This window comes from Hypanus sabinus, chromosome 21 (genome assembly GCF_030144855.1).
Source record: "Hypanus sabinus isolate sHypSab1 chromosome 21, sHypSab1.hap1, whole genome shotgun sequence".
NCBI lineage: Eukaryota > Metazoa > Chordata > Chondrichthyes > Myliobatiformes > Dasyatidae > Hypanus > Hypanus sabinus.
This window is the reverse complement of record NC_082726.1, coordinates 31,036,326-31,048,579: the sequence shown is the minus strand read 5'-3', so window position 1 is coordinate 31,048,579 and position 12,254 is coordinate 31,036,326. Positions and strand designations below refer to the sequence as shown.

Sequence of the window (12,254 nt, the reverse complement as noted above, 5' to 3'; positions counted from 1 at the left end):
TGACCACAAGGAACTGCAGAGAGTTGTGGACACAGCTCAGCACATCATAGAAATCAACTTCACTTCCTTGGAATCTCTCTGTGCTTCTCGCCACCTCAGCAAAGCATATTTAAAAATCCTACTCACCCCAGACATTCTTTCTTCCCCTCTCCTCCCTTGAACAGAAGATGAAAAAGCCTGAAAGCATTGACCACTGGGTTAAAGTACAGCTTCTACTCCACTGTTCTAAGACATTGATTGGTTCCCTAGGACAGGGGTTGGCAACCCGCGGCTCCGGAGCCGCATGCGACTCTTTCATCTCTGTGCTGCGGCTCCCCGTGGTTTGTTAGTTTTTGAAATGTAATTCGAAATTTGAAGATTATGGTGATCTTGTACAATCTAAATAAAACGTTGTGGCGACCCCATTTCCTGGCACATCCGAACCGGCTCACAATTAGCCACCGTTCCGGCTAAGGGAGATAGCCTACGGGGGTTTGTGAGTACGTGTCTTTTGGAGCATCCGCGTCCATGGGGGGGGGGGGGGGGGCAGGTTGAGGGAGGCTTTAAAGCAAGGCTGTTTAGTTCGAATAAAGTTATCTTTGACTGCAGTGTCGTTATTTTAGCGCTGCGTGTAGCACACCGCTACAACGTGTTTTTTTATCGCTATTAATATACGTCACCACTGCCAATGCCTGACACCCGCCAGTGCGCGATTTCTTTTAATTTTTCGATCCAAGGTAGGCTAACTATGGAGTAACCTTCAACCCAACGTCTTTTTTTTGGAGCTCAATGTGTTTTTGTTGCATGCAGAAATGTAATTTCGTTTTCTCTGCAGGAGTTCATCAATTTCATAAATGCAACACATTATAGTTTGTTTATACATAACATAAAGGCAAAAAAAAACCGTTGTATGCAGTGTTATTTCATTTTAAATGTCAAACGGGTTTTGTGGCTCCCAGTGTTTTCTTTTCTGTGGGAAATGGGTCCATATGGCTCTTTCAGTGGTAAAGGTTGCCGACCCCTGCCCTAGGATGATAAGCAACCAACCTCATAGTGATCTTGCATCTTAATTGTTTATCTACACTGCTTTTCTCTATAGCTGTTACTCTTTATTCAGCACCTCTTATTGTTTTACCTTGTACTAACTCAATGCACTCTAATAAATTGATCTATATAAACAATATGGAGGACAAGCTTTTCACTGTACTTGGGTATATGTGGCAATAATAAGCCACTAATAAAGACTGTTCTACTTCTACCACTCCCACTTTCCTGTTCGCCAGCTCCTCCTCCACCCACCACCCCAACCCTCCAATTTGAATGATACCTTGCCTATTAAATCATCTTACAAATTACTGCTCTCTCTGTACTTGTTGTTTTTATCATGAAAATAGCAGATATTTTGAAGATGTCAAAAAAGCAGAGCTTCAGTTTCATGTGCATCCTGGATTCTGCATCAAACTGGCATGTATTTTCCTTTCCCTGTCTATAATCAAGTCTAAAAAAACAACACCAAGAATTAAAATACTCAGGTTATTCTCCCCTCCAAATATCTGAATCTCAGATTGAAATAATATTTTATAATTTCTGTCCTTCCTGTTTAAGTAGTTGGTGATTCCATCTTTCAGTTAGTAGGAATAACCTGCTTCTTTAACCAGCTAGTTGCAGGAACGGAAAGCAAACTGCAGCATAACTAGCAAGTCCAAACTGCTCCTGTTTGAAATGTATGCCTGTCGGAGTTATTAAACAGCAATCAACAGAAATCCTAACCCAAAGTCACAAGTTTAATTACAGCAACCCAACTGCTATTTGTGCTCTGATTAGCTAATTCAGAGCAGAACAGAAACTGAATATGATCTTCAAATTTAAGGTCATGCACACTTTTATTTCACTGCACCCCTCACCACCTGTTCTACAATATTTTATGCATTGAACCATTACACATAGATAATGCATATAGTTCACAACTGAAAAAGTGATGTGATACCAAAGCTTAAGAAAGAGAAGGGTAGGAAAAGACAGATACATACCTAACTTCAATGATGAACATTTCAGCAGTTCAACAGCCTTCTCCACCCCTTCAACAAATAACCTTAAAAATTAGATTTTACAGCTCTGCTTACCTCTATGCTGAAATATCCTCGGTCCACATAATCGCCAAGGAAGAGGTATCTGGTGCTGGCTGGTGACCCTCCCACTTCAAACAGCTTCATCAGGTCAAAGAACTGACCATGAATATCCCCACATACTGGAAGAAAACAGCAGCTGCATTTTAAACTCAAACCCATGTTGATCCTCTAGACCAAAAGATATCATCCATGAAAATGTACAATGGAAAAATATACATTCAATAATTTTGTGGCTTAAATAATAATGAAATTAAAATGTACCAAAGTACCACATAAATTTGCCACTCCAAACTGCTTGTTTCAAAGTTTAGACAGAATTATGTGACTTCTGTTTTAATTTATAGTACTGCCATTTTAGAATGGCAAGCTTCAAAACTTGAAACCAGCAAGAAAAGCAACCTGAAATAAAATCAATAAAGGAATGTTAACTTCCACCTGCTGGAATTTATTTTACATACAACCATGCTTAACCAGGTATATGAAATGATCGCTTATGATGCAGAGATTTAATTCAGAAATTATGTATTCAACGGTGAATTAAAAGTACAGTTACAGGATCACGTACCAACAGTTAACTGTTTAGCTACCGTAAATTAAGGATCAATTAGCTGAACTTTGTCTAGTGCAGCACCTGCTGCAATTCCTTGCAGTGATCGGTCTTGCTGACTAACTTCTCAACTGAGCTAGGGACAAGAAGAAAAAGATTAGAAAAAGCTTGACAAAGCATGGATTAATCCTTTTTGCTTGTTTCGTATTGTACATCTCAGCTTTGAAGTGCCACTCAACTTCCTGCAAAACCAAAGGTATATCTCATGATTGCCTAACCTGATTTGAGTAGCCAGGGTACTGCTCATGCCACATGCAGTGGTGCTAGAAAGTTTGTGAACCCTATAAAATTTTCTCTGTTTCTGCATAAGTATGGCCTAGAATATGATCTAATCTTCACGCAAGTCCTATAGCTAAAGAGTACCTAGTTAAATAAATAACACCAAAAAACATTATACTTATTAATTTATTTATTGAGAAAAATGATCCAATATTACATCAATTTGTTGGAAAAAGTATGTGAACCTCTGGGGTAATGCCTTCTACAAGAGCTACTTGGAGGCAGGCATTCCAATCAATGAGATGAGATTGAATGTGTGGGTTGTCGAGATACCCTGCCTTATAAAAAAGAAACGCAAAGTCAGGTTACCAACAAAGCCTGCTATTCTCCCGCGTGACAGGCGGGGATACTAACCACTATACTAACGAAGAACTAGAGCCTGCTATTCTCAAGAAAGATCTATTTATGTGCACTATGCCTCAATCAAAACTACTTTCTTCTGGCGCTGTCACGAGGACAGCCAGCCAGGTTGAACAACCTTGCAACAATAATTTCTTTGGAATAAATAAAGTTTTATCTCATCTTATTTTATACTTCAGAAGAGTTGTAACGATGAAGCTGGAAAAGGCTACAAGAGCATTTCTAAAGACTTGCGTATTTACCAGTCCACAGTTGGAGAAATTGTCTATAAATGGAGGAACTCGGTAATATTGCTACTCTCCCTGGGAGTGGGCATTCTGCAAAGATCACACCAAGGGCACAAGGTGCAATGCCAAAGGAGGTGAAAAGAACTCATGGGTAACCTGCAGAAATCTCTAGAACTTTCTAAATTCTCTATTCATGTGTCCATGAACAACAATGGTGCTCATGGAAGGACCCCACAGAGGAACCCAGTGCTCTCCAAAAAAAAAAATTGCTGCACATCTCAAGTTTGCAAAAGACGACCTAGATGTTCTACAACACTTCTGGGACAATGCTTTGTGGACAGATAAAACAAAAGTTGAACTTTTTGGAAGAAATGCGCATTACTAGGTTTGAAGGAAAAAGGGCATTGCACACCAACACCAAAACCTCAACCCAACTGTGAAGCATCTTGGAAGGGCTGTGATGCTTCCTCAGGATCTGGGCAGCTTACAATTGTTGAGAGAACAATGAACTCAAAATTGCATCAAGACTTTATACAGGAGAATTCCAGGCTAGCAGCCCATCACCTGAAGCTTAATAGAAGTTGGATAATGCAACAAGACGATGAGCAAAAGTAAATCAACAACAGAGAAAAAAATTCATGTTTTGGAATGGCCAAGTTAATGATGTCCTATACAAATGTGGAAGAACCAGAAGCAAACAGTTCATGCAAAGAAGCCCACCAACATCCCAGAGTTGAAGCAGTTTTGTAAGGAGGAATGGCATAAAATTCCGCGAAGCCGATGTGCAGGACTGATCACCAGTTACCAGAAACATGAGATGAAGTTACTGCTGTACAAGTCATCTAAAGTTATTGAAGGTCATACCAGTTACTGAAAGCCAAGGTTCACATATTTTTCAACAAATACATGTAATAGCAGATCATTTTTCTCAATAAATAAATGAACATGTATGTTTTTTTGTGTTATTTATTTAATTGGGTTCTCTTTATCTAGTTTTAGGACACATGAAGATCTAATCACACTTTAGGTCATACTTATACAGAAATAGAGAAATTTCTACAGGGTTCACAAACTTTCCAGCACCACTGTATGTGAAATATGGATCTAACTCACTTTGGCAACCTCAGTGAAACGTTCATGACTCTTTCAGATGCTGACTGATCAGCACAATATTTACAGTAACTTGTGTTTTTTGAAATCTTAATATACATAGCTTATCTTCCTAACAATCTTTGGTAGCATTTACAAAGACCTAAAAAGCTAGTGCTGAAAGATGAATTGGGAAAACATAGCCACATGACCAAGATTGGAATCTATGTTCAGCTCAACTACATTCACTTCGGACATCACTTGAACAGCAAGATCGATTTTCTTCTGCCAAATACCTGATAAAGAACAGTATAAAATGACCAGATATAAAAGGTGTCAAATTCCACAGTTCCATTTCTAAATCTGACAAGAACAGCAAACATAAACACACACAGCTGAGCACATAAAAATGGATCAGTTATTCTGAGTTTGCATCAGGTTCCTAATGAGATGAAAGGGAGAGGAGAAAGGAAATTTGACACTTCAACCAGTGAGAGATTATTCTAGTGTAAAGTATGGCTCTCAATGCCTTACCTGTTATTGGTGCTTCAACTTCAATCATTGTCTTTTCTCTCCTCAGAATTGCAGCTCCCTCATTAATAATTCTAAGTGCAATTTCTTCATCCACACGACCTTCTTTAATTAAATGATTTTTCAAAACGTCCACCTTGGGTTTGCCATCAACATTGAAAATCTCCTCAAATGTCAAATGATTGGTTGGTGGAAAGGGGACAGCTGCAAGAAAGAGATACAGATAATACAATAAGGTGTCATTTCTTATGTATGAATGCAGCAGATAACAATTAACATCACTGCCAGACTGTACTGATCTGAAAATCAGAATCAATTCCAAAGGATTGTACAAGCTGTCCCCAAGTTACGAACACCTGACTTAAGAACACTCCAACACATGAAGCTCCTGTAATATTACCGAATTCAAAAATACCTTGTATGAATATACATAATTATATGAATACTCATTATTCTGAATGACAGAATTAGTTTTCTCTCTCGTTACTTCTAGTTAAGAGTTCTAATCAGTATTATGCATTTTTGATGCCATTCATTATTCTACAATGGAGGTAAAATTACTATAAGTGATTTTCCAACTTAAAAACTGTAGGAACTGAACCCCCTCATTGCCCAGCACGGTATCAACATCACAGAAGCTGAAAGTACATGAGAGAGAATGAAGTGGAAAATAAAATGAGCACACATTTAAAAGAACTGTGAATGGCAGCTCAATTGATTGACACAGTGATTCTTCCTTTCCTCATTCTTCCTCCCTGTGTTGTTATCACACACAGCTTTGCATTAACAGATCAAGAAGCTCTTCTACATGGCCTTGTGTCACAAGGATTATAAACTGCAGGCTTAATCTGTAGCACTACACTGGTCTGAATTCTACAATAGGGTGTTATAGCTAACAATAGGGTTGCAATGCCCTAAAATGGTTGAATTAATTTCAACTCTCAACATTCAGGTCAATAAATGGGTGAGGTACCGTAAAGCTTGTAACACCTTTGGAATAACTAGCAGAAACAAAGTGATCATCAGGATCAATATCACTCGAGGACTTAACAGGACGAAGTCAGTAAAAAAAGATTTATAAAACTTTCATTGAGCTGCAAATATGCAAAATGCATTAATTTGATCATAATATTCATTTGTAAGCTTCCAGATAAACTAAAGATAAACTCCAGCAATTCAAAAAAATTTTCAAAATGTGAAGATTAATTATAAAAATACCTTCAAACCAGAATTACTAAATTGAGTCATATTGAAGTCTCCACTATTTCACAGAAAATATGATCTTACAAAATGATTATCACCAGCTTGTCTATGCTCACTGAGTCAGACATATATTCAGCTCTAACCCTAGGCCAGTATTTAGTGAGCACTACATTCTCAGATTTGCTATCCTTCAAGAGTTTGAATCCCAGTCTAGAGTTCGTAACACATCTCAAACTATCATGGAACTCTCCTGCTGGAGACACAAGAAATACTCAGAAGGTCAGGCACATCGCTCTGGTTCAAGATCCTTCATCTTCCCTGGAAGAAAGAGATGAGACAGACAGTATAAAAGGGTGGGCAGAGGGTGTAGAGTAAGAACTGGTGGGTGATAGGTGAACACAGTTATGTAAAGATAAATTTTCCTGGTGACTTGCCAATATTTCTCCCTTAACCAACCTGACCACAAATAATTGGTCATTTAACCCATTTGCTATTTATGGGACCTTGCATTGCACAGCTGCACTTTGTATTTGCCTAGAGAGTGAAAATGATTATGATAAAATAGAATTTATTTAGTATGATGCATCTTGGGGCAGAGTAACAACAAGATAATGTACAAAGCTAAGTTCCTCTTTATAGACATGACAAAATAAATTCTCAATCTTGTTTACCATTGTTAACTTGTAAACTTGTGACCTCACCACACTCATCTGAGAAAAGGATTTTGGGATCTTAGATTCACTATTTTCAAAAAGTGATATGAATTATAATAACTACAAAAGAGCCTGCCTGCAATCTGTCACTAAGATAGTCAACTTCCCAGTGGTTAAAGAGTTTCTCCCAGAGATGCAATGAAGATTTCAGCCCTGAGGAAGCACAATGGATGTGATCTGGAGAGCAGGATAAAAACAAGAGAAATGCAGAATTATATGTGGTCTTTTTAGCGTCCATTAGCAGACAGGAATTTTGGAGGACTTTCTTAAAACTGGCTGGCTGACAAGTCTTCATCTTTCTAACTACTACAAGGTACAAACAATGACATTCAACAACAGATCAATGACACAGATTGCAATGCAGATTGGGATAAAGCAAGGCTGTATCGTCCTTTCTATCTACCTGCCCATCCTTACATTGCAATACCTTCATTTCAGCCCCTAAAGTGTCCTCACAAATTGGGAATAATTCATCAAACTTGGGAAAATACAAGGCATCCTCAGATGGAAGGGCTGGACCAAAATCACAACTACCTTGATGACCAAGTTAAAGTACATAGATGAATGCTTTCTACATCAGAATTACCTCCTTGACCAAGCTAAAGTACATAGATGAATGCTCTTTGGGTGCACACTTGGCGACAGCAACATTCTAAATAGCTTTCAATACTCATATTTAAATGCAAAGGGCTGCTCTCATGTAAGAGATTGGATGGGATGAGAATGTTTTCCTTGGAGCAAAGGAGGCTGAGGTGAAGTTTATAAAATCACAGAGAGCTTATATAAAATGTATCGTCTTTTTCTGTGGGTAGGGGAGTCAAAATCTAGAATGCGTAGAGTTTAGGAGAAAGAAGAAACATTTAAAAGAGAGGCAGGCTTTTCCACCCAGGTAGTGGTAAGTATATAGTACCAGAGTAAGTGATAAAAGCAGGCACAATTACAACAAAAGACATTTACACAAGTACGTGGATAGGAAAGGCTTAGAGGAATGTGGGGCAGATGCTGGCTAATGGACTAGGTTGGGAAGATATGGACAAGCTGGGCTGCAGGACCAATTTCCAGGATATATGCATGCTTCTCACTGCTGCCATCATGGAGGTGGTATAGGAGCCTCAGGATCCATACCACCAAATTCAAGAACAGTTATCAAACCAGTGGGGGATAACTTCATTCATCCTCGCTCACCACAACACTGAACTATTCCCACAACCTTTAGAACCAATGTTCATTGCTTATTTATCACTATTTTCTTCTTTTTCTCTTTGCATATACTGTGCATATCCACAAGGAATTGAATCTCAGAGTTATATATAATGCCAACATATATATACTTCGATAATAAACTTACTTTGGACTTTGTATGACTCTATAATTCTAAGACCAACATCCTTCACCAATCTGATAGTCATTAGGGAAATACACTATATACATGTGAAAGATTTGGCGAAGAACTACCGGAAAGGATAGGCAATTCAATATCCGCAGTCTCTGATCACGGGCTCCAGATGGAAAGCCACATAATGCAAATGCCTCAAATCAGACTCATAGCAGATACTTCAATAATTTGTTTGGATATATTGGATTCCAGAAAAATATATATATTTTTGCGCATCTATGGTTTTCTTTTTGATGTGAAGGGATCTCTTGAATTTCAACAGTCACAGAACAGTATGATGGGGCATTTTGGGTTTTAGACCAACTTAATGAAAGAATATTACATCTGCTAAATGATACAGCATTCAAAACATTGGCTGTATGAAATGTTGTATTGAAATTTCTTTTCATTTCAAACCTTTCCTATCTAAAAATGTCCAACATTTCGGTAGCACAAAAAGTGCAAAGGTCACGCAAGACACCGACCACAAGGAAAACAGGAAGGGATATCCTTACTGGGAAACCCTGCTACTGTGTTAAATCAACCTTAACTTATGGAAATAGGACCATCACAGCCAAAAATACATATCGCTCAAATACCATATCCAATGACATTACTTTTGAGTGGCACAACTGAGAACTATCTCAGACATTTGGTGTTAGGTGTTCGGATATCAGCGGGGAAGAACAATATTCTTTGAAGGAAAACTTGACAACAACTTTAAAGGGAAAAAACGAACAATTACATAATACAAATCAGTCAGGAATATAGTTAACTTGGACAACAGCACAGACAGCCCAAGAGTGTGCTGAATATAGCTGATCGCAGCAGCGCATCGCTGCTATTTGAGAAGATCGACATTTAGCAGTGGATTACTGTGGAATTTTTGCATGCAAAAACAAGATCGATTGGGAGTTTCCTAATCTTACACGTTCATTTTTATTTCAGTTTTGCCTCTTTTAAAAGGTACTAGTATCTGTTTTGATTTACACGGTTCTAGACACTCATGTTCTTAAATAATTAGTTGAGGTCTGTGCCCAGTGTATCCACAGTTTCTCATAAGGCAGTGCTCCAGTAGCACAAACTCCCACAAATTTGTTGTATGTCGTACATGCAATTTGTGTGTGCCTGAATGTTTATGGTTTGTAACCACGACACATTGTAAGCATGAGTGCCCTACCAATCAGAAAGCAAGCATTCTGTAAATAAAGGAATGGGGAGGGGGCAGTTTGGGGCATAGTGTAAAAAGAATGGTTCATTACTCATAGGTGATTTTTAATCTTCGTGTAGACTGGATTAATCAAATTGGAAATGGTAGTCACAAAGATGATTTCTTAGGATATATTCAGGATAATATATGTGAGCAATATGCTATGAAGCTACACACACAAAATGCTGGTGGAACGCAGCAGGCCAGGCAGCATCTATAGGAAGAAGCACTATCGACGTTTCAGACTGAGACCCTTCGTCACAACTAACTGAAAGGAAAGATAGTAAGAGATTTGAAAGTCAGAGGGGGAAGGGGAAATGCAAAATGACAGGAGAAGACCAGAGGGGGTGGGGTGAAGCTAAGAGCTGGAAAGGTGATTGGCAAAAGGGATACAGAGCTGGAGGAGGGAAAGGATCATGGGACGGGAGACCTAGGGAGAAAGAAAGGGGGAGGGGAGCACCAGAGGGAGATGGAGAACAGGCAGAGTGATGGGCAGAGAAAGAGAAAAAAAAGGGGGGGGGGGGAAGAAAACTAAATATATCAGGGATGGGGTAAGAAGGGCATTAACAGAAGTTAGAGAAAGTCAATGTTCATGCCATCAGGTTGGAGGCTATCCAGACGGTATATAAGGTGTTGTTCCTCCAACCTGAGTGTGGCTTCATCTTGACAGTAGAGGAGGCCATGGATAGACATATCAGAATGGGAATGGGACGTGGAATTAAAATGTGTGGCCACTGGGAGATCCTGCTTTTTCTGGCGGACAGACCATAGGTGTTCAGCTAAACGGTCTCCCAGTCTGCGTTGGGTCTCACCAATATATAAAAGGCCGCACCGGGAACACCGGACGCAGTATACCACACCAGCCGACTCACAGGTGAAGTGTTGCCTCACCTGGAATGACTGTCTGTCTTTCTGGGGCCCTGAATGGTGGTGAGGGAGAAAGTATAAGGACAGGTGCAGCACTTGTTCCACTTACAAGGATAAGTGCCAGGAGGGAGATCGGTGGGAAGGGATGGGGGGGGGGATGAATGGGCAAGGGAGTCGCGTAGGGAGAGATCCCTGCGGAAAGCAGAGTGGTGGGAGGGAAAGGTGTGCTTGGTAGTAGGATCCCGTTGGAGGTGGAGGTGGCGGTGGCAGTGGCCACACATTTTAATATGTTACAAATAGGATACTGAATGATCCCATAGAAATAAAGTACAGTGCAAAATTCTTAAGCACATATATATAGCTAGGACACCCAAGACTCTTGCTCAGTACTGTATCTGTCAACATGGAAAGGAGAGCAAGTTTGTAAATCTGGCAGGAGCAAAAAACATTGGGAATGGCGAGGGTGGAGTGCCACGGGCAGGGTGTGGGATGAGTGGCAGAGGATGAATGTAGGGGTGGGGAGATGGTAGGGTGCAAACACATCCAGCCCTGAGACATCAAGCAAGGTAATCTGATTGCAAACAATTGGTTTATTGATCAATACAGAATGTCTCTCTCTGGTGCTTCCCACTCCCTCCCCTCTCACTTCCCCTTTTGCCAACCATCATTCTCCTTCCCCTGCCTCCTTCTCACTCTCAGTCCACAACTGAGACCCATATCAGAATTAGGTTTATCAGCACTCACATATGTCATATAATTTGTTTTTTTGAAGCAGCAGCAATACAGTACAATAACCAGCTGGCAGTGTATTGTCACCAGCACCAGAATTCAAGGCAAATGGTCCTCAGGTCAAATCTGGCCAGTTCCTTACATGCTTTCCACCCGTGTAGGGTTGAGCAAAGAAATAGCAGATGGGATACAGTGTCAGGAAGTGTATGGTCATGCACTTTAGAAGGTGAAATGAAAGGGTTGACTATTTTCTAAATGGTGAGAAATTATCAAAACCTGAGGTGCAAAGGGACTTGGGAGCCCTTGTGCAAGATTCCCTGAAGCTTAATTTAAGGGAGGAAGGCAAATGCAATATTAGCATTCATTTCAAGAGGACTAGAATATAAAAATAAGGATGTAATGTTGAAATTTTATAAAGCACCTGTGAGGCCTCACTTGGCATATTGTGAGCAGGTTTGGGCCCCTTAGAAAGGATGTGTTAAAACTGGAGAGGGTTCAAAGAAGGTCCACGAAAACGATTCCAGAATTGAATGACTTATTATATGAAGAGTGTGTGATGGCTCTCGGCCAGTATTCACTGGAATTCAGTAAAATGAGAGGTAACCTCATTGAAACCTTTCAAATGTTGAAAGGCCTTGATAGAGTGGATGAGGGGAGGATGTTTCCCCTTATCTTATCTAAGACAGCCTTAGAATAGAGGGGTGCCTTTTTAGAACAGAGATAAGGAAGAATTTCTTTAGCCAGAGAGTGGTGAATCTGTGGAATTTTTAGCTACCGGCAGCTGCAGAGGCCAAGTCTTTATGTATATTTAAGACAAAGGTTGATAGATGCTTGACTGGTCAGGGTGAAGGGATACAGAGAGAAGGCAGGAGATTGGAGCTGAGGGGAAAATTAGATCAGCCATGATGAAATCGTGGAGCAGACTCGATGGGCTGAATGGTCTGATTCTGCTCCTA

The 12,254-nt window shown here is 39.9% G+C and overlaps 1 protein-coding gene across 2 annotated transcripts in view; it reads right to left on the bottom strand.

The window, feature by feature from the left end:
* The window catches only part of LOC132378918 (serine/threonine-protein phosphatase 2B catalytic subunit beta isoform), a 95,228-nt gene that overhangs the window by 47,414 nt on the left and 35,560 nt on the right, over positions 1-12,254 (bottom strand). For both annotated transcript variants that reach the window (XM_059946234.1, XM_059946235.1), the window contains exons 2-3: positions 5,205-5,405; positions 2,103-2,227 (exon numbers count right to left, since the gene is read on the bottom strand). In XM_059946234.1, the coding sequence (XP_059802217.1) occupies positions 2,103-2,227; positions 5,205-5,405 (326 nt within the window). The remainder of the gene's footprint in view (positions 1-2,102; positions 2,228-5,204; positions 5,406-12,254) is intronic.